Here is a 24,384-nt window from a genome sequence, read left to right as displayed (position 1 = left end):
AAATGTGGGTTGTTATTATTAGGTCTGTCCTGTTTGTATTACTGCATAGTAGAACTGTGCAAATGCATGGGTTGCTTGCAACCATGGCCAGTGCTGCAGACAGTATTCCCAATGGAATACTATTGATAATGTCCCTCCAAAATTGGCCTCCACTTCAGAGATTTGTGAAGGATGCTGGAGAAGGCAAAAGCCATTTTGGGAGGGATATTTAATAGTGACTCATTGAAGGAGGAAGGAGGGAACAGCAGTCCCCGGACATGGCTAGACCGCAATAGAGAAGGTACTTTGGCCTTATTATCAAGGGGCATTATTGTGTGGGGCATAATATGCATTCAATGGCATAACTGTTTGGGCATAAAATGGTGAAGGGGGCATTATTGTGTAAAGCATAATATGATGCAAGGGGCATTACTGTGTGGGGCACAATATGGTGAAAGGGGTTCTTTTATCTCAGTGTAAGGTAGTATTTTCCTGCAAGACCACACCCATTGCAGCAAGGCCATGCCCCCTTTTTGGGCGCACGTAAATAGGACATTTTTAGAATGTCTATGGGCTGGATTCAATTCTTGCCCTCATTATGGCACCCATGCCCCCACACGTGGGGTCATTCAGTTGTTTCTGCCAAAGGCACGCAAACATAATTTACTAGTCACTTTGTGCACCTAAACCCTCACGTTAATGAGTGCTACAAAAATCATTAAATTGCATATGGCCCCTACCGTCACTTTAGATGGGAGAATCAGTGCAATTAAACAATTGCATCAGGCCCTGTGTGTGTGTGGTGCATATTTTTATTGTTCGCACTGGGAGACTATTCTATCTAGAAATGGCCCTGCGCCATTATATAGTATAATTTCCATATTATGCAACAGTTTTACAAAAAAACATTTTTGCTGTTGACATTATTAACAGTATTAAGATCTGCTTTGATACACAGTATTAGCTGACTTTCAAGTCTACAAACCGGATAGTGTCATGTTTACTCATTTTTAATCATAGAGTAACGCTGTTATTTATTTGTTGAAATATTCCTTCAATATTATAGGCAAGAGAAGAACTGCATTCACAAAGCAGATTATGCTCGTTTATGAAGTAAGGAACAATAAGGACTTTCCAGACATAAATCTCCAAATGTGGGACGGACCCGGAAAATGATGGACGACTGGCAACTATGGACTTTTTTACTGTTCATGCTCTATGACGGCTTTAGTTGCATAGCATTTTGCAAGATTTCTCATCTCCCTTTCTGGCTTTTGGCAGTTAAAATTATATCACTTATGTAGCAATTGCCGTCTTGTTCGCCTTAGGGTTTTAAGTAACAAAATCAACTAACAGTTTCACACCCGCTGTAAGAGAACTGTAAGTGGCAAAACTTTACTTCTCTTATCCATTATAAAACATATAAAAGGTTCAGCAATTCGTGAGGCCCCTCTATTAATGTCAATGTTTTGAGAATTATTTCTTCGGCTTTGTATGTCTGCCGTAATTTGTGTTGGCTGTAAGTTCTTTTCTGTGTAGGCACTTTTCCCCACAGCTCCGAATGCTACAGAAGAGAAATAGCTTTTAACTCTATTGCTGCAGCAAGTTTCTCAGCAGAAAGTCTGAAAATAATAGCGGAGAGATCATGCTATTGGAAGAATGCCTATTGTCATTATTTGCAGGATGCCACCACTGTATAGAGAAAATTAAGTACTTTGCAGTAGACAGCATGAATGGAAGTGATAATGTGATTTACCAGGAGAATTACTGCTGTCTTGTCTACAATTCCCACTCTCAATATTCCTCTGTTTTTAATTTAAGAAAACTAGAACACCTTAAATGGCTGTACACTCACCAAACGTTCATTACACAGCCGTTATCCAGACTATATACAGTAGGTTATATATATTGCAGGACACCAGTAAGGTCTTCTGCTAAATCATCATTTAAAAGATTAGAGATACAGATAATTGTTGTGTGCAGTGACTGGTGTCAGCATGTGAACTGCAATGTACAACTAATGTAATCAGTGTATTGACATGAGCAGGACAGTTGGTCTTACTATGACAACACAATAGACTGAATTCAGACCTGACTGGAGGGCAAATTTGTTCTCAAAATGGGCAAAACCATGTGCACTGCAGGTGGGGCAGATGTAACATGTAAAGAGAGCTAGATTTAGGTAGGGTGTGTTAAAATAGAAATCTAATTTGCAGTGTAAAAATAATAGAGCCAATATTTACCCTGCACGGAAACAAAATAACTTCCCCCAAATCTAAAGGCCCCATACACTGGTCCGAGTTGTCCTAAGGACAAGTCAGAAGCAATTTCCCCTGAGCTCCCTTGGAGGATTTACTGGTACTTGTGTAGTTTCACGGCGGCACTTCCCTGCGGATCGCATCGTATGCAAATCACATGCAAATCGTATGCAAATATTGCATGCGATTTGCATACGGTTCGATACGTAATGCTATTTAGCACACCCCCACTATCCACGTCACCCCTAAGCGTGGCGAGCGTGCACGATACGTGTCCTCGCGACCTGTTCATACCCCCACTATCCACATCGGTGTGGAGTTCTTTTTATAAAGTGTGGCGAGCGCAGCGAGCCACTGAGCCCGAAGCGTGGCGAGCCCTGCGAGGGGACACGTAAAACGATCCCGAAGCGTGGCGAGCACAGCGAGCCCCGCGAGGGGACACTGATTACTGGACGTGTATTCTAAATTTGTCCTGCAAACAGATCTGAACTAGGCCTAAGACTGTTTCCCTGAGAATTGTATTACTGCATTGGGAATAGTTATTGAGGTGTCCACTAAAAGAAGAAGTACATTTTTATTGTATACCCATCTTCCCAACAACCGCTGTTCTTGAAACAGATCTCAGATCAACTCTCTCATGCATTCTTCAGGCTCTGGAATAAATATTAAACCGTCATAATGTTCCCTTTAAAAATGTGTTTCACCAACGCACTATAATAAAAATGCAAAAGTAATTTACGGAGAAGTCATCTACATTTGTCTGCTGGATGGCTACATGCAACCACTTACTAGTACAAATCAGCAGCATCCACCCAAATCTCTCTACTCCTGCCACTCTTCAGTCCTGCTCAGAGTAGCACCAGGAAATCTCAATCTAACAAATTGGTCAGCCTGCAGTTTCTGTGACAACTATCGATGAGATGTTTGTCCATATTTTATCTGTTAAGAAAAGCACCTGCTCTTCATTTCTTTTATCATTAGTACATGACCTCACGCAGGGAGATGTGTCGCACAGGGCAGTTCTCAAAAAAAGCAGCTTTGTGTGTGGGGGGGCCATTAAGGAACTCAACAAGTTGGGATACCATTGTTAGCATTCTCTCAGTTGGCATTTCAACCGCCAGGCTATCGACACAAAGCTCATTAACGTTTCTCTACCTAAAATACTCACAAGATAAAGCTATATTTATCTTCGAAGACAACATGTCAGCTAAACTATTGTTGGGTTTGTGTACAGGGGACTGTGGGACAAGTACTTGCCTACCTGACCCTCTCCAGGATCTGGTTCCTGGACTTCCCTTGTAATGTACGATTCCCATCACCTGTGGTGAAACACCTTTCTTGTCAATTACCTAGCTCCCCACAGGTGATGGCAATCATACATTACCAGGGAAGTCCAGGAACAGCGCATGTTCTCCCTCGTGGAGAGGGTCACGTAGGCAAGTAGGAGTTAATCAACCAATGTTCCATCAAACTGGAGAATGCTGGAGTCTTCAATGAAGCCATATGGTGAATGTATACAGCTCTCCAAGTACCAGAACTTTCTGCCCTCCCTGTTTTAGGGGATACTGTTACTGAAGCCATGGTTCAAAATTTGATCCTTCTACATAAGAAATGAAACACTGCTATTTGTATTCATGGGGTGGTCTCCAGTCTTAAGTCCTTTCTACCTGTATTATAATCGTAATTTGCTTATTTCAGATAGCTCATCTGTTTAATACCAGACACTATGGGGCATATGAATTATGCGTGGTGAAGTGATGAAGTGGAAGGTGATAGTGCACCAGTCAATCAACTCCTAGCTGTCATTTTTCAAACTCAGATGATTGGCTGCTGCATTATTACTGTACCTTACATTTTATCTCATCACCAGACTTAATATATGTGCCCCTATGGGCCTAATTCAGCATGAGTTGTAGTTCTGCGCAGGGCAAGGCCGTGGCGCATTCCAGGCCCTTTTTCAGTCATGCAATTGCATCATTTTGCAGTCACAATGATGTGAATGCTTCGCCATAACCATGCATCTTCAGGGTAGCCCCATGCCTATGCAGCATAACTGCGAAGGCAGGTGCTGGGCCTCTGTATTTTAGGTCACAGTGCTACCTCGCAAATGGTCCGGACATGCCTGCTTTGTGTGGACTGAGCCAACCCAACGCCAAGTTGGCTCCCGGAAAACGCTGCATCAGTGCCTCCCGTTGGCACATCACCTGGGATTGCATTTTCCTGAATGGGAGTGCTCACACATGTGGAGAAGTGTGGAAATCGCCAAAAAGCTAATTCTGCACTTTGTAGCTGAATCAGGCCACATGCATTATAGTGGTTACCTAAGCTTTCTGCACCCAGAATATAAACACTGAAGAAGGTATCTGCCTGCAAAATGCACTTCCGCTGCTAATACTGGACACACACCAAAAACCCCTTTCTTCATTACCTTGCATGGACTACAAAGGAGCAAACAAGAAAATAACTTCTGTATGATCTCAGTCATGGGGTGCGGATCATTAGGTCAACAGTAATTATGTTGACAGCCATTAAGCTGACTATTATTGGTCAATAGGTTGACACATGAAAAAGGTCAACATGGTCTAGGTCGACATTTACAAAAGGTCGACACAATCAAACGGGCTGCACAGGAAAAGGTAGACATGAGTTTTTAAATTTGTTATTCTGCCGACATGGACCCCGTATAAGTGTACCGCGTCTGCTCACCATGCCATTATAATTAACTCCACGCCCACTGGGACTTTGATCAGTTTAAAAAAAAAAAAAAATCAGGTCGACCATTTTGTGTGGATCGTAGCATTTCAGCCTTTTGCTTTTACAAACTTATTTCAACATCTACCTAGAGCACGTCAAAATTTTTCATGCGTCAACCTATCGCCTGTCGACCAATAGTGCTCAACCTATTGACTGTGGACCCACAGTAATACCATTCATGGGACCATATATTTTCTAGCCTTACTCTATGGTATATATTCAATTGATGCCGGATCCATTCTGAAATTCTTTTGATGGAACGGATCCGGCATCCATTATTCAAAGCAGCGACCAAATCCAGATGTCGGTTTTGGCCGCTGATTGATGCTCACTCGACGGGCAAGGGGACCAGGTGAGCGCAGCGGCGGGAGGCGGCACGATTTTCCGGGAGGCAGCGGGAGCCAGGACGGGGCCCGGGTGAGCTGCTCTCACCTGGTGCGGTGGGTGAGTACAGGAGGCGGTGGGAGGGTACGGGTATGCAGTGGCGGACAGGAGGTTGGCGCCATGCAAGCGCCGCGCCCCCCCCCCTGCCTTAATCCGACATCTTTTCATGTCGGATTAAGATTGCTGGAAATATGGCCAAAAGCTTTCCGTCAAAAGCAGGTGGATTAGATGCTATTCCGTCAATCCACCTGGTTCCGACCTGCCTGAAAAAAAAAAAAAAAAACAGCTAGCATTGAATAGATCGGAACTCCTTCCAATCTATTCATGTTGAATACTGCTGTCTTTTTGGCAAGACGGTAGTTTCGACATGAATTGAATATACCCCAATGTGAGGCAAAAACAACCATTTTTTTTATTATTACTTCTATTTAATTTAACTCTATGCAGATTAATTATTTTATTTTAAAAAAAAATTGTAGACTTTAAAATGTACTTCTGCTAGTAAGGTATATAAGAGTTATTCTAGTTCCCCGGTACGGAGCGCTGACCAATCCCAGTCTGCAAAAATAAAGGGCTTTTGAATGGATTGGGATTAACACTCATTTCATTTACCTCCCACAATGCTGAGCTGTACACGACAACGGAGGTCAGAATGTGCTCAGTGTTATCCATCTAGGAATTTAATTGGATTTTTTTGTTAAAACGATATGTTAGCAACAGGTCTTTGTTACCTCCCTCCACTCAGTAGCTACTCAGAGTCACTTCTCTCTAATGACAGAACACACAAAACACAACGCCAACAGCTTATAGCAGCCAAAACTCAAGACAAATAACCTCCCTGCAAGCCAACAGCAACTAAGACAATATAGTGCTGCCACCTCCCAGCCATCTGCTGCCTGTTGTACGTCAGGCATGGTAACATTTTGTTATTTGTCTCTTTTCAGCACAGTATTTTTATCTCAATTAAGACCCTGATGTTTTTATTATTACAGGGACCACTATGCTGAATATCTTTTTGATATATATGCACTCATTAGAACACCTTTTGTAATGTCAGTAAAAACATGATACAAAGTACCTTGCAACCCCGAATATAAAGGGTTTCCTTATCTACCGCAATTACAGGTGCACGCAGTCCAATGATTTTGTAGTTATTTTACACCAGCATCATTGAAATGTGTTATTGTGTGTGCCCAACAGCCACAGACCTAAAGTACATACAAAAAGCTATGGATACTTATTAGCAAAGACATTTACTCTCATGGTTATTTCAGTCTTTGGAGAGCCATAGAATTGCATTTATCAATCATTATTCCTTGGACCTCAGTATCTACTCTCACCGTCAATGCTGGTCATTATGCAATCCAAGTCCCACAGACATGCAGAAATTGGATCACGCCAAGCCCAGCAAATTAAAAACCTATTATGGTTGAACTGAAACTTTCATTCCAGTTATTTTACAGAAACATAACCTTCACTCGTTTACAAAATGGGCAGCGATATACAAGGATGCATGGTTTTGTCATAAGATAGACCATGAATAATAGGACAATTCAATGTGAAGAAAAAAAATAGGTTAATAATATACGTCCATCCTTTCCTGCAAACTGTGAGCATTGTGAGAATGGTGATGGTTGAGGCTTGTGAGGGCTCAAACAGTCAGAAGGGGCTGCAAACAGCTCTGTTGATTTCTGACACAGACATTGGAAGCATTGTACAAAAGGGCATGAAGACCGCAATCTCCACAGTTCTTGACCTCCTTAATCTGTCGATCAAATCATTTTTTGTTGGGGAGATGGAGGGGAGGGGGGGGGGGGGGGGGCAGTAAATACTTACAGATTTGCTATCTGTATGGAGAGAATGCATTTTCAGGGTAATAATTTGTATCATCCTGTACTTTTAATGAAGAAACTGGTTACTTGTATAGATCACAATGGGATATCCTACCCTATGCAAAACCACCCTGCAGGTTGGTAAGCACAAACTGATAACTCTAGGGCAACACAAAAAAAATTAAATATAGGATGCGCGAACGTGTGAGATGCTCACGCGTCCACATTAGCCGGCCCACCCTCCACCACCAGATTCTGAAATCTGGCAAGCTGGCGGTAAAGGAGAGAATGGCCCCATCTGTATCTGGTCAATAGGTTGACAGTGTCTAAGTCAACAGACAATAGGTCGATAAACGAAAAGGTCTGCATGGTCTAGATCGACATTGACAATAGGTTGACATGTCAAAGGCCGACACAAGTTTGTAATAATTTTTTATTAAACCGTCTCTTAATTCACAATTCAAATGGGCATAGAGGGAGAATAGAATACTGCGCTGAGCGCAGAGTGGCACCGCACCCAAAGAATGGTGAGTGCAGTGAGCCATGCCAGGGGACGCGGTACACTAATGTCCAAAGCTAATTTTTCCAATTAAAACAAGTGTTTATATGGGTAAGCTTTGTTATAGCACTCTTATTTTTATTTATACAACGATCAGCTGTGCTAGGAATACATATTCTTGCTCGACACCAACCATTGAAATAAATGTCTGCACACATGTATTTAAATCGCTTTAGCATTTTGATCACGGAGCGCCGTTTACAGTTTCTTACCACAATGATCTCAAAACAACTAGTTTGCTTTCAGACAGATTTCAACCATTATTGTCAATGTTATGTTACTTGTATCCCAAATGACGGGAATATTTTACATCTGGAGTGCAAAAAAAGATACGGTTTAAAACTGCCTTGCTTAAGATTCCAGAGGAAGCTTCTTGTCCATTGTTATAGACCTTGCGAGACCCCAGTGAGCTGGATTTATGGCCCAGCCTTCAAGGTGAACCTCTCATCTTTTATGTACTGTTACACGGCATACGCTCTCAAGCACCAATTGAGGAGATATTCACTCATGGCGAGAATGTTTTAATATAGATGCTTTCAAACGCTGCCAGCATTGTCACACTAAATAAATGCAAAAGACACACCAAGGGGACATTTCAATGCAAAATAACACAAGTAACAGTCACTTCCAAATTACTAGATAGAAAATGTCCTTGGCACGTCTCGACTGCAAGTCCAGATTGTGAACGATATCACTTTAAGGTAAAAACTTATATCAACACGTTCAGGGAATACCTGGTAAATATTAAAAGCCTTAATGATATTTCATGGCGCTAACGCTACAGTGCAGATATTTGTATTTACAGAACAATCTGCTAACATTTACATTAATGGGCATTAATCGCATGCATCGCAAATTTGATGTGCCCTAAATACGCATTCATTTGATACAAAATGTCACTATTTCCCTCTCCAGGAAAATGCTAGGTAGACCTCTGCATAGTAACTGGGTATGAGACAAAATCACTGAAAAAATATATATATCTAATCCCCCCCCCTTTTTATTTTTAAGTACACTGCCAAGAAGGAAAGAATAAACCCCCATTGCAAAAAGCGATGTATTCGCAAATCCATTCTCAAAAACCAAAACATAGAAGAGTTTTTTTCTATCTGCTAAAGCTTCCAATAATTTGCTATAGAGAAACAGGATGGAAATGGTCATCACGGATTTCAGAGATCTACCCAAAAAACTCCTGGACACACCAGTGTTTTCTCAAACGGGTGCCGGACGGCTCCCCGACAGTCGGGACTCCGACAGTCATAACTCCGACTGCTCCTTAGGGGGGGTCCACGATCCCCATAGAGGTAGAATCAAATAGGTAGCGAGCGCAGCTCGCCACCGTGCCCGCAGCGTGGCGAGCCCACAAGAGGCTTCATTGCGCTCCCCACGCTGTGCAGTCGGGATTCCAACGTCTGAGTAATGACTGTCGGAATCCCGACTGTCGGTGATATATACCACACCCTTCTCAAACATACCCAGAAAATGCCATGGTTCTGACTGTAAATTTTTATTTGCATGTGTATGCGCAATGTGAATTAGGGCCAAAATGCATTTCCATTTAAGAGACTAGAACTGTGGTGTAATAGACTAGGTTTTAGCTGACCTTCTGTTATTTCCTTAGCCATGCCCAGATAACTGCACACACCTATATTGCAAGGTTATATCAGATGTAATATACCAGTACAGTGTTGATGAATTCACATTAGGTAGTAAGGGTTATTATTATTGACTAGGTTCTTTCACTGCAAGACAGACGTTTTCTCTCACTTCAGGCAAGTCAGAAAACTGAGCAGCACAGTAAAAGATCATTTATTTAATCAACTATTAAACTATCAGTTTATTCTTATAAGCGCATTTGTCATCGTACTACGATTTAGTTATACTGTAAATAAATTTTGCCCAGTATTTAGTTCAGCACTGTGATGTTACACATGAGGCCTAGATCGAATGGCGCTTCAACCTTTGATGCAGGATAACAATGCCAATATTACATTTAAAAGAGTAACTGGTTAAAGGTTAACTCCAACAAAACTAATGTACTATAAACGAGACTTGTTACTTTCTTTGGCCTTGTTCGCATGAACCCATTTTAGGGTGATGTGGTCAGAATCCCAACAGTCAGAATGCAGTCAGCTACATTCCGATGGTAAGTTCTGGGGTTAGGTTCAGGTCCCAGAGGGGGTTGTGGTACAGGGTTCCGACAGTCGGGATCCCAACAGTCATTAGCCTGACATCGGGATCCGATTGTCCAGACTTGGACAGCATGGCGAGCGCATCAAAGCCCCTTTCCGCTACCTATTCTATTCTCGGTGGCCCCCTACCTAACCCCTCCATGACCGTCGGGAACCAATCTGTCAGTGTTTTAACAGTCGAGATTCCGACAACGGGTAAATGACTGTCGGGATCCCGACTGTCGGGACCCTGTCCGGCACCCCCCCAGAGGGAGGGGGTAGGTTAGGCTTAAGCTGCAGGAGGGAGGACAATAAGGGTTATGGTGCCCATAATGTACATTAGTCCAATTTGGGCCAATCCCAAAGGACCAGGCTAAGAGATTGATTCCTCCCTCAGGTCTGATGCGCAGGCCTCTGCGCATTGGACCTGAGCTGGAGAGGTCAGACCTGCTGCACGTCCGACCTACAACTCAGGACCCCATCCTGGCGGCAGGGGACGTGGTCGCATGCGATACACCACATGTGAAAGGACTACATGCGATAGGGTCGGATGGCCATTCACTGCTGTGATACATCACAGTAGTGTATGGCCACCTTTAGGCTTTGGGACAGTTAGGGTTAGGCTTAAAACACTTACTGGGATCTGCTGGAGTTCTGGATGTCTCTGTAACCTCACAGTCACCCAGGAATGTCCTGCACTTTTCCAACACATTTCTGAAACCGCACATTTCAAACGTAACAATGCCTGTTTGAAATTGGAGGCTGTCTTTCCAACGAGGGTGCTCCTGAGTATGTACGTGACAGGATGGGGGAGATTATGCACACAGAGTAGCCAATTCAGTTGGCTGTGGGTTACATGCGCAATGCATGCCGGTTAACAGTATGCACAGTTCAAAGAACGTTTTAATTGTGGTCATGATTATTTGTCATTTAATTAGAAACATACAGCAAGTCATAGAGGTTGCATGAGAATTCTGAAGTGTGCAACCTAAGTCACGTATATTTAAGCATTAGAAAATCACCCTGAACACTCAGAAATGTGGCAACGAAGATAGCAGGACAGTTCAGAAAGCTGTTAGTGGCCACAGGCAAAATATTACAAACAGTTAAATTGTGTGTCACATAGCGGATTTCTCATAATGGAAAAATCTTTATAAATAATGGAAAAATGGTAGCTAGCAAGTGGAACAGCATATTTTGGAATGCATTATCTGTATAGTGATAGCCGAATGACTCCAAATGCCTTTACTGCAATACAAACAGATCCTCCTTTGTAGGCTGTACAGACTGCACAGGTATACATGGAATTAATATATATGAAATGCTCATTCATTTCTCTTAATGAAAAATGCATCTTCATTTTCTATTTGGCTTTATTGCCACAATAACTACTTATAAAAATCCAATATGCACAGCATGTGGTAATTTTTACAAGTGATCGGACAATGAGGAGTTCCTCTGCACTGTTTACACCAAGAGACAGACTTCTACAACAGAGGAGGCGGACGGAAGGTTTTGTGACATCACGCGGCGCGGAGGAAATACTGTGTCACAGTGAGTATGCGGCGCAGGGTGGAAGCCTTCAACTGCACCGCCCTCACATGCTATACTGACATTTGAACCATCGGCGCTGGAGATGAGGGTCCGTGTAGTTGATGTAAGAGCAGCTTTGGACGCTGCAGTCTGCTGTAGCAGCCAGGAAGGAAAAAAATCCTGTGTACAGCACTAGACATCTGCAGATGCTGTGGGCCTATTTTTGAGTTTTTTTTGCAACTAATTATATGCTGATTTTTAAATAAATAAGTTAAAAATTACTTTTTTATTATTGAATGTAGCATATTTTAACACTTTTCATACATATTTGCATGCATATTTCAAGCTTTTTATGTTGCATATAATCCTGTCTCTAGTTATAATTAGAACATCGGGGATTATTCTGATTCACTCGGAAAGGCACAATCATTCCCTAATGGACAAAACCATGTTTTTTACACTGCAAAATAGATAACAGTTTGAAGAACACCCCCCCCCCCCCCCCCCCCCAAATCTAACTCTGTGCACGTTTCATCTGCCCGTGCACATGGTTTTGCCCATGAGAGAGTGATTGTGCCTTTCCGAGTGAATCAGAATAGCCCCCCATTGTGCATTCTCAGTCAAAGTAGTAGCTACAGGGAAAGCTGTACAGTATAGTCAAAAACCTCAGGGTACATACATTTTTCACAATTATTTCATATCTCCATTGAGAGATAATGGTCTGCTCTGTAATAGCGTAGAACACAAACAAGGTTCTCTCTCTCTAGGGGGCCTATTCTTGACCATATGGGGATCCGTTAAATATGTGGCTAGGACCATCTTAGCAGCTTTGTAGGCTCTGGGTAAAGCATTGCACTCTGCCTGTCTCTCCACCTGCTTCCATACAAAAAATTACTTTCAGCACTCTGATTAATGGATAGCTCCAGCAATCAGCATGCTTCTGTAACTGCAATTCACTATCTGGAGGCAGGTAGCGAACTCTGCCTGGCTGTACTGATTGTAATTCAAATTTAGGGCCCGATGGTCAGGGTTTGCGCGTCCTGACCATTTGGCGTACCGCTGCAGACTTAGGTGTATTGATGCCTGCTTGGGGGCGGGCGGCTGGTGTCATATAACGTCAGCGAATGCCCTGAATTCGGAGGACAGTGCTGAAATTAAAAGGAAGTCCGACTTTTCATTAAAAACGGAGGGAAAAAAGTCATTTGATGGTGAGCGACCATCCAAAGATTGCCGCATACAAGTGGATATGCAAGTGTACACATCAACTCGCATACAAATGTATAGACAGTAGATAGGTCTACAAGCATGAAGGTCAACATGGGCAAGGTTGACATGTCATTAGGCCGACATGGGGTTCACTTTTTTTCACAACACAGTCGACATGGACACTGAAACGTAGCACCGCTGTGCTCGCCATGCTTCGTGCACGGTGCCTTGCTACGCTCAGGACACTATTTTATTCTCTCAACACGCCCTAGTGGATGTTTGCCATTAAATACCGCCTGTCGGCACATGTCTGCTCAAAGAATACAATTTTTAAAAAAGTGAAAAACCCGACCTTTTGACTGTCAACCTTCCCCATGTCGACATAATGATCTGTCGACCTAACCCATGTCAAACTTCAGTCAGGTCTACCTCCAGTCATGTCGACCTAGTTACTGGAGACCTAGTGACCGTATCCTGCTCGGCGGGTGAGGAAGACGTTAACGTTTTCGTTATGCAACAGACTAGCGATCACATTTGAATCAGGCCCTTAGAGCATTCTCTGTCTGCCTCCCAAGAAGCTCTTGAGGCACAAACCCGCCCCTGCATGAAGGCCACTAGACTTGTCCTGCCCAGTGAGCCCATATGGTAAGATGACTATGCATGGTGTAGATACACTAGCTTCCACATGTTTATTTAAGTAACCTGCCTGTTCATTATTAGGGGCCCTGAAGTGCCCGACTTGTATTCACAAAGATCCAAAACTGAAAGATTACACAGTTTGACGACACCGACGTATTACTAGGAATAAGAAATATAACTTTGCAACAAATAATAGTTCATACATAGACATACCTCACCAAGAAGTTCCAATGAAAGGCAAGTTCCCCAAATAAGGGCTATGTAAGAGTAAGCCTGCCTGATGTTAGGCTTCTGTTCTGTATCTACAGTGTGTAACTGAAGGGCTTCATAAATTATGCTTTCTGACAGAAACAAAGAGCAATGCCTTACAGATATAGAGTGGCCTAGTTTTCATGAACAGAACTGTATTGCAGCAATTAGCATTCTTGACCCAACATGATAAAATAGAGAGGTAGTTACTGCTGGACTCATTAGTAAAATAATCATTAGTGAGCAAGATTATCATTACTTATTTTCAAACCCTTTATTACTGACTAAACTCACAGTTGACCTCAAATTTTAAAATACTGTATGACTCCATGTCTGGCATCCCAAAGCTACAGCAGGCGCTACGTCCCAGATACCTCATACTGAGATACCGGTCTAATTTAAGTCACCACCTAGAAGGGCCTGAGTAATGGTTCCAGGTGCCCTAGGCTACTACACATGTTGCTCCCCTTGTTAAGCTGCTGAACACCTGTGTACGGATGCTCAGGGACTCACCAGTCATACTGCACATGTAATGAAGGCAGGGCAGGTGCTACTCGCTCAGCAAATTATGCGGTGTAGGAAGGCGCATACCTTTCCCACAGAACATCTGAACGGTTGATAGATATATGACAAGCATGGCAATTAACTAATAACTGCAAGGTGCATCCCTCCCAGTCTAGGTTAATTGATGCAGCCAAATCAGCATATTGGTTAATCAGGCACTGCCACCTAGCCAAACATCATGATCATGTAAATCAGCACTGAATGGATACATTTGCAAAAAGAGGGATAATCCAGTTCCCTTCCATACCCCCACTTCTAAAATCTCACTTGGACCACTGGTATCAGTTATATAGAACACACAGTATGGTATGAAAACAAGTGTAACTATATATTAAGCATAAGGCTGAACACAAGATGTATGCAATGGGCATAAGGGCAGAATGCTCAGGCTGTACAGTATGTAGTGGGCATGGAAGGATTTTTTTTGCGAATCCACGGGTGTGGATCCTATGGTCGGCCCGACTTAGGTCGACATCATTGGATTGAAAGGCAGCAAGGTCGACAGGTATCTAGGTTGACATGGGTTTTTTCACTGTTTTTTTTACCCGAATGTTGACACAGTCGAAATGGACACAGTTGGAAGTCAAATCTGCCACGGTCTCTGCCTAAAGTGAAGCCATATTCAGTCTATGAGACTGCACTGGCATCACTGTGACTGGCAGGGACTTCCTATTGGAAGCCTGACGTGCCAGTCACTCAGGACAGTCCCATTGGGAGGTTTTCCCTCCCTCTGGGATGCCTCTCTCTGCGCCAATGCGTGGCAGACCCAAAACAAGTTCTGCGCTTGCGCAGTACCGTGGACCATACTGCGCATGCGCCAGACACAGGAACCCGATAAAGCCTCGGGGGCTGCTGCAAAGGCAGCCCACGGAGGCTTGGGCCAGTATGCATGCGCAGTATGTATGAAGTTACTACGCATGCGCTGGCCCCGTGCAGGGGACTGGGGAGCGCGACGGCTGGCCCCTCCTACATAACGGTAAGAACTGCCACTGCCCTCTTCACTTAAAATGTTGGACTGATTTTTTGGGACATTTCTGTGGCATCTGCACATTCATCCACACAATGACATTACTCAGGGTTGCCTACCCTACCCTCTCCATCAGGGATAAAATGCTCTGTTCCTGGACTTCCCTGGTAATGTATGATTGCCATCACCTGTGGGGAGCTAGGTAATTGATAATAAAAGTGTTTCACCACAGGTGATGGCAATCATACATTACCAGGGAAGTCCAGGAACTGAGCATTTTCTCCCTGAAGGATAGGGTCAGGTAGGCAAGCATGCATTACGCAGAGCCTAGCCTTGTATCTGAAGTTTCCAGCTCCTCAAGATGCTTCAAAGAGGAAGAGTAAAACACTGTACCAATAAATATATATAAAAAAAATAATAATAATCAACGTATGTATGTATATTCCTTATGGACTCCAAAACGGTGTGACCGATTTAGATTAAATTATCAGGCAATGTTAAGATTAGCCCAGCGGGTGATCCTGTGCAGTTTGGTAGCGATTGGATCAACAGAATTTTTTTTGTTTGTTTTTTGGCAATTTTCAAAGAGTTGTGCAATGGAACCAGATTGACCATCAAAAAATTGTCACCAAATTTAATCGAGGCAACAATCATCGGTGGAAAATGCAAAGGCAAAGACGTACTGATTCCACGCATACCGATGATTTCCAATGATTTACCATTCAAAGTCAAGCGGCTCCAGTTCCCTTTGCATCTTGCCTTTGCTATTACCATCAACAAAGCACAAGGCCAATCGTTGACTATTGCTGACTTAAATTTGGAAAATTCATGTTTTTCACACGGCCAGTTGTATGTGGCTTGCTCCCAAGTTGGCACACCGAAAAACGTATACGTTTTTACTCCAAATAAAAAAACATTGTCTATCCGCTGGCCTTAAGATGAATTAATAAAAGAAATATAATTTCCCATTTGTCTTAAATACATGTGTTTTTTTTTCTTTGGGCGTAGCAAGGCACTGTACCTATAGATATCTGCTAAAACTTCGTCACATGACCGCCCCCATCCATCCACCAGAAGTCATCTGGCTATACAGTAGATAATTAGTGCTTCCCGAGCACAGTCTATGTTTGCCTGTTATTTTTCAAAAGCTAAAAATATTTATTTATCACTGAAAACATCAGGCACTGTTTTTATAATGAATGTTATAACCTTTCTAAAGGGAAAAACAAATATATATATCCCCACTGTCCAATGCACTAAGATACCCTTACTAAATAAATTATTAGGCAGGTTTATGAAATCTGAAATAATTTATGATAGGTTTATACTGCTATGCTTGGCAGTAATTTTTCCTTGTTTACACTTTATTTTTAGACTGGATCTTCTCCTTCTGCTAGAAGAATTTCTTATATAACCTGGATAATGGACTGGGTAAGGCCGCAGAAGAATGCATATAGGATCAAGATATAAACATGTATTCACTTAATGGATGACATATAAACACAATAAAAAAGAGGCATAAAATACTGGCAACAATATAGGCCAAAAAGAAAGGTATAAAGAGACTAATATAGATTTATAAAAATCTAGCTTCAATAATGGATCCAAAACGAAAGCATGGTGGTAAATTTTACCAGAGATCAACAGTCAAAAGACCGATACTTATGTGGCTACTTTGGACTCTCCATGGCCTGGAGCAAACTGCAGTCAAGGGTTCTAAGTTGGTATACGATCATTAGTTCGACAATAGAAATGTTGACATGCATTGGGTCGACTACTAAAGGTCAACATGCATCAAGGTCAACACACATGAAAGTCAACATGGGGTTATATCAACACATGCATTAGGTCGACATGGGTAAGGTCGACATGTAGTTTTTCACTTGTTTTTGAGCCGACAGGCGGTATTTCATGACCTACCATCCACTAGGGCAGGCTGGGCAACACCGGCCCTGCAGATGTTAATGAACTACACATCCCAGGATGCTTTGCATTCGTTTGTTTTGCAATGTGACCATGCTGAAACGGATGCAAGGCATGCTGGGATGTGTAGTTCATCAACATCTGGAGGGCCGGTGTTGCCCAGCCCTGCTAGGGTGTGGTGGGAGAATAAAATAGCATGAAGCATGGAGAGGGCAGCAAGCCATGCAAGGGAATGCGGTGTACTTTTTTAGTGTCCATGTCGACATTCAGGATAAAAAGAAGTGAAAACCCTTGATCTAATGCATGTGTCAACCTATTGAGCCTGATGACCTAACCCCAAGTCGACCTTCAGGTGTGTCGACCTTCATGCATGTTGACCTTCAGTGGTCAACCATATGACCCATACCCTCAAAGTTATTGATCCCGCTTCTCCACCAATTGTACAACGCATGTCGAGGCCTACAGTAAAAATAAATAAAAAATAAAATAAAATGATCTCAAGGCAAGCGTATTCATTACTGAAGCTAATTTTTATGTATATAATTATGTTTATATGACCTCCAGCTTTGTTTTATATGTTTGTTGCCAGCCTTTTATACATCTGATTTTGTACGGTTTTTCATGTGTTTATTATAAGCCTATTATAGGTAATTACAGCTGGCACATTAATCTGCTTAGAAGTGCATACAGGGGAACCTAATAGGCTGACATTTTTTTCCTGCCTTCTAGTTAACATGATTTGTTTGCTTTTTTAGGGCAAGCAGGGCAGTAGAGAGTCTGGCCGGGTCCAGGTACTTTTCAGGGGGCATGGCCAAATCATGGGAGGTGTGGCCATGCACTGTTAGACTATAATACAGAAAAATAATACTAAGCACCGCCCTGACCTTTCGGCAGCCCAGCACATAGCAGTGGGTTAAGAAGAGCTGCTGCTGCCATATAAAGGGAGGCCCCACTGTACCCCTCCATCAGACCAGGGCCAGTTAATTAGTACCCCATACTTACACCCCCCTCTCACCACTACTGGGGACAAGTATTAGTAATTGCTATTTATGTGTTTGAACGCCATACACTGGCTGATGGATATATTTTTTTACTTTCATGTCATGTTCATGAAACCTCTAGGATGTATGATCTTGGAATCTACAAAATTAAGGTTTTATTACTTGATTTAGGACTATTAGATTAGAGTCATACTGTACTTAAAACACCTTTTATCTATTTTACAATTCTGGGTTTCAACCCTGGTGCTTTAATGGGCTTGCTTATACTTGGTGAAGTGCCACTGTTTATTCCCTTCCATCTCTATGTAAAACCCATACACATTACACGACAGCGACCAATATAGTTACCATATGTGCAGTAGCTTATACCTGGTGAAGCACCACGGTTTATTCCCTTCCATCTCTTTGTAAAACCCATACACATTAACCGCAGCCGATACTGTAAATACATATTGAACGTCCGCCTATTCCGTTTAGTGACGTACCCGAAACCCACCGAACATGCAGGTTGTTAGGCTCTATTGCCAATTTGACCAGCATGTTCAGTAGATATCACATCCTAAATAACGCAAGGAAGCACGCATTGTTAATGATATGGAGTGTCTGCACTAGAGGATATTGTGAACAATATTGCTCAGAAGCCCCTTTCTGACTGATATTATAACAATATTGCCTAGTGTGTATGGGGCTTAAGCAGAAGAATATGTTGTGGCTTGGACCTCCTACATTTGAAGTCATGTACTAACTAGCCAAATTATTTTAAAAACACTATAGTACAGTAACATGATATTTTACACACTTTGCATACAGGAATGCTCAGGAAGGGTATGGCTTTACCAAGCATTAGGTATGTGTCAATAGGCTTGGAGCGTAAGCACTAATTGCTACAAATATGGTTTGCAGCAAACGGGTGTTTTAAGAGGGAAGAAGGCTCATGTACAGCCCCCTCAATTGGGCCCAATTCTCTTTTCCGACAGCAGTGCAGTGCTGTAGTGTCTGATGACTAGAGGGCACAGACCCTAATGGGGCATACACATGGGGCCATGTAAGCCCTATTTCTAAGCGATCTGAATAGATCGCTCCGTGTGTGGCACACCCTTACATTCTATCAGCACTATTCTTTTATTTTCTTCAATATTTTAATTACATTTCATTTTTTTTCTCACTCTCACATTCTATATATAGCTTTGGCTTCCTATCACTAATATTTATTAACACTATAGTATTTAACTGGTGTGCCGCTCTGGGCTTTCTAGCTTATGCTAGTTTTTTGGGGTGCCGCACCCTGCACCTAAATATAGTGCTGGGGTCCCCTAATACACAGAAAAGCCTTGATGACGGCTTGGGGGCATAGCATACACCTGCACAGGTAATATGTAACCAATATCTCCGAATTCTATTATCATGTAGTGTTCAAGATTGGTTACTAATACCATTCATTTTGCTGGGGGAAACAATGTATTTCTTTACTTACTAAGTATTAACCCCTTCCTCTCATGCACCTGAGTGGTAATGTTAAACTAATTGAACATCTACCACTATCCATATGCAGCTTCTGATTCCATACTGTCCCACCCGTGTACTGTGATCTGTAGACGACGAACTTTTAGCAATACCTAGGATCTCCCGTAATTCATCTGGGGGGTCGAGCTTTTAGCCATGCAGCTCCGACTTTATGGTACTCACTCTGCACGGTTTTTTTGAGGCCCCCACTCTTGAATGCTTCAAAAAACAGACTCAAGACTTTCCTGTTTACTCAAGCATTTCCTTCATTCCATTAATTATTGTTTATGAAAAGCGTTTCTGTACTTTAATACATTCATTCTGTTAAGCGCCTTGAGTCCTATTGGAGAAAGCGCTACATAAATAAAAGGTACTTGTTTCCTAGCACGGCCACACCGATTTACATCGGGGTAGTCGTGTCGGAAAAATCGGGTCGATCGCATCGCATGCGATTTGGTCGCATGCGATGCGATCGACGCGACCGACCTTCGACCCGATTTTTTTTTTTAATGAAATGTAAATCGGGTCCCTGGGACCCGATTTTACATTGGATTCAATGTAAAATATTCCCAACCCCCCCAAATTTAACGGCGTACACCCCACCCCACGATAGACGCCAACCCGAAGCGCGGCGAGCGCAGCGAGCCCGCGAGGGGCGGCGGTGCGCGTCCTCCGACCTTTTCATTCCCCTACTATCCACGTCGGCGTGGAGTTGAGAATAGAATAGTGTGGCGAGCGCAGCGAGCCACCGAGCCCGAAGCGTGGCGAGCACAGCGAGCCCCGCGAGGGGACGCGTATACCTGTGAAGTTATACGCGTCCGCTCGCCACGCTTCGGGCTCGGTGGCTCGCTGCACTCGCCACACTATTCTATTCTCAACTCCACGCCGACGTGGATAGTAGGGGAATGAAAAGGTCGGAGGACGCACACCGCCGCCCCTCGCGGGCTCGCTGCGCTCGCCACGCTTCGGGTTGGCGTCTATCGTGGGGTGACGATGGGGACATCTATAATGTGAAATGGGTCATATTGGCCCATTTCACATTTTCTCACTATTTCAATGTTAAAAAATATTTTAGCATTGAAGCCCGACCGACGCGATGCCCCCGATATTTTACCTTTCCCGACACGATTTCAATGTTAAAATATTTTTTAACATTGAAGCCTATGGGGAAATCGGGGGCATCGCGTCGGTCGCGTCGGGACCATTGTTAACGGTCCCGACCGACGCGATGCCCCCGATATTTTGTCCTAGCCGGCCAAATGGACCTGATTTCAAAGGAAATCGGGTCCATCGTATGGATCGTGTACCTTAACTTAAAGGTACACGATCCATACGATTGTGGCCGTGCTAGGAAACAAGTACCAAATAAAATTATCTATTCCTTGCTCTCACTTTACTATTCCTCCTTTCTTTATCTTTTGCACAATTTTGACGCTATTACTCTTTGATGTTATATAAACCTAATTTATCACTGTTTTCTCTGATTACTTTGACAGATTTTTGATCTTATTGTTGAATTACTCACATACATCTTGAAGCTTATGTTTGTATCCTTAATAAAAGGATAAAAAAAAAAAAAAACAGAATATTTTTGCTAGTGGAAAAGGGGTATTATTTTATCCATATGGTACAGGTTCACCTATAGGTTTTTAGTGTTCATTATAGCACCCGCTATCTCTGAAACCCCATGCCGTTCTTCTTCCCTGCCTGGGGTGTCGCTGTCTGCTGTAGTGCTTCTAGCACAGTTTGGTCTGTATATCAGCACTGATATGCAAACCAGACCTGTGCTAGAAACACCACAGCAGACAGCAACACCCCAGGCAGGGAAGAGGAACTGCATGGATTTTCATGTAGACGACATCAAGCCCCGTCCCCTAAAATGACCACGCCCCTCCTCCGTAAAACGGTAAATTGTGGTAATAGAATCCGGGAGGATTGCCCACCTTTCTGGGGGGCTGGAAGGGTGAAAAACTTTCCCCGCTCGGTGGTAAGCACCCTACCCTCAAAAAAATCATAGAGTGAACACTAGTGTATATTACGGTACTGCTTTCCTAGCACGGCGCCCGTCTCATTGATTGTATGCCTTAAGTTTAAGGTACTTAAGGCATACAATCAACGCGATGGACCCGATTTTTTAATCTCATGGATCTTATGCATCCATAAGATGCATGAGATCCATGAGATAAAAAAATCGTGAGCCCCCAATAACTATTGTTAACGCCACCAGCACTATCAACGCCAACCCGAAGCGTGGCGAGCGCAGCGAGCCCGCGAGGGGTGGCGGTACGCGTCCTCCGACCTTTTCATACCCCCACTATCCACGTCGGCGTGGAGTTGATTTTATATAGTGTGGCGAGCGCAGCGAGCCACCGAGCCCCGCGAGGGGACGCGGATTACTTTACATGTATTCCGCGTCCGCTCACCACGCTTCGGGCTCGGTGGCTCGCCACACTATATAAAATCAACTCCACGCCGACGTGGATAGTGGGGGTATGAAAAGGTCGGAGGACGCGTACCGCTGCGCACGCCACGCTTCGGGTTGGCGTCAATAGTGGGGTGGCGTTAACAATGGGGGCCATTTCACCCATGAGGGGGGTTAGCAATTAAAATTGGGGTTTTGGGGCCGTTTTACATTTATTCCAATGTAAAAATCTCGTCGATTGCATCATCGCATGCATCTTATGCCGCACAAACACATAAGATGCTTGAGATATCAGCCCCACACATACAATCTAGATCGTGGGCGCCATGCTAGGAAAGCAGTACCTATATTACTTATTGTATAGCAGGAGAGCAGACAGCATATGAACATATGAGTATGGATCATTGGATCACCAGCAAGTAGGTCGACAAGCATTAGGTTGATAGGGTGAAAAGGTTTAAAACCAAATGTCAACAGTCAACATGGACACTGAAACATACCACCGCATCCCCTCGCTACGCTCATCATGCTTTCACACATTATTTCATTTTCCCAGTACGCCCCAGTGAATGTTAGGGCATGAAATACTGCCTGTTGGCACATATCGGCTTAAAAAAACCCATGTCCATACCTCTCAACTTTAGTAGCTCAGCAGCCGGGAAGCTGCTGCTGCGCGCCGAAGGCGCGTCGAAATTTTCGGGGGCGTGGTCTAATTTGGGGGCATGGCCTATACTCGCGGCTCCCCACGAGGCCACGCCCCCATTTTGCCGCTATGGGGGCATGACCCAGAGGCTCTGTGAGCCTCTAGCCATGCCCCCAGCCCCCTGGCTGCGGGAATAGACGCTGTGCGCATGCGCACAGCGTTTATTCCCCGCTGCTTAGCAGCTGACAGGGGGGACTCCCAACAGCCCGCCCGCGGGTGGGACAGCGGGACAGGCCCTGACAATCGGGACTGTCCCGATAAAATCGGGACTGTTGGGAGGTATGCATGTCGACCTAATCACCCGGTCAACCTACTTGCTGGTGATCCAATGATCATATCCCAAACATATTGACAAGCTGGAAAGCATACAGTATATAATAGGAATAGCGGGATCGCAGATATATTACACATTGCATAGCAGGAATGCAGACGGTAGATTATATACTGTATAGCGGGAGCGTTGTTAGTATATTGCATAGCAGGAGTGTGGACAATAAAGTTACATATTGCATTGTGGAGTGTGTATAGTATATTACATAGCAAGAGAATGGATAGTATATTGCATAGAGGGAGCGTGGATATTAGTAGATTACATAGTGGGAGTGCGAACAGGATATTACATAGTGGGAACGCGGATGGTACTGTATATTAAATATTGCATAATGGGAGCACAGATGGTATATTACATACAGTATTGCATAGAAGGAACACATGTGGCTTGGGGGGGGGGTTCCGGCATATTACATAAAGAGGGAGTGCAGAGTGCAGGTGGTATATTACACAGCGTAGCGGGAGCCCACATGGTATTGTACTACATATTTCATAGCGGGAGCGCGTATGCTAGATTACATATGGCATTGCCCGGGAGCGCGTATAGCATATTACGTAGCGGGAGCGCGCTCTGTGTGCAGCTACTACTGTACCTAACCCTATGCTGAATAGGAGTGTGAGGTTACAGAGGCGAGGCCGGCGCAGCGCTGTATGTAGTATCCCCTTATCTTACCTTGGTTAGGTAACTGGCGACCACCTGCTGGAAGGGATAGTGATACACATTCTGTACCTCCACCATGACTCCCATTCTTTTTTCTCCCGCCAGCACAGCACCTCTCCGTTACCCGGCTCTGACATGAGCCGCCATGTTTCTTGAAAACCTTTACAACAACTTTATTAGTTACGGACAGGATTTGCTTAAAGACATATATGTCAGCGCTGCTAATGCTAAGTATATAATTCCATCTCTGTGGCATGTCACTGTGCGACGTGCGTGTGCCGGCCCGGGGGTGTGACTGTGACACACTCGCTGCCTGGGGGAACGTGCTTCCTTATTAATACTGTCCGTGTCCGGCCACTCACACAGTCTCATTGTCACACAGCAGCTCCTACACATACATTACAGATATTATTAAAGTGCAATGTGGGAGGGGAGGATTTAGCCCATTGTCATACGAGGCTGAAGTTGGCTTCTTATTCGGCCAGCTTCTTATTCGGCCAGCTTCTTATTCGAGCTCCAGCTTCTTATTCAGAAAAATCACCTTTACAAGGGTTAATGAATCATGGACCACAAATTTCACTGCAGAAATCAACACAGGGGGGTTGCCTACATATAACCCACTTGCAATTTCTTTTGACCAACAATGATTTGGGCAGAAAATGGGCACAAAAATGGGCATGGGTCCCAGATATCATTTTGAATAAGTAGCTGGTGTCCTGCAAGGGTTAAACAGCGTTGGTCAAAAA

General features: G+C 43.6%; 1 protein-coding gene across 1 annotated transcript in view; it reads right to left on the bottom strand.

Moving 5' to 3' along the window:
* PRELID2 (PRELI domain containing 2) overlaps positions 1 to 23,924 on the bottom strand; it is a 71,586-nt gene extending 47,662 nt beyond the window's left edge. Inside the window, exon 1 of the mRNA XM_083181914.1 lies at positions 23,651 to 23,924. Within this exon, the coding sequence (XP_083038040.1) occupies positions 23,651 to 23,725 (75 nt within the window). The 5' untranslated portion in view covers positions 23,726 to 23,924. The remainder of the gene's footprint in view (positions 1 to 23,650) is intronic.
* Positions 23,925 to 24,384: the final 460 nt, after the last annotated feature.

Source organism: Crinia signifera, chromosome 4 (genome assembly GCF_055691185.1).
Source record: "Crinia signifera chromosome 4, ASM5569118v1, whole genome shotgun sequence".
In the NCBI taxonomy this organism is placed as follows: Eukaryota; Metazoa; Chordata; class Amphibia; order Anura; family Myobatrachidae; genus Crinia; species Crinia signifera.
Note: the sequence above shows the minus strand (reverse complement) of the source record. Positions and strands in the feature narration are given on the sequence as shown.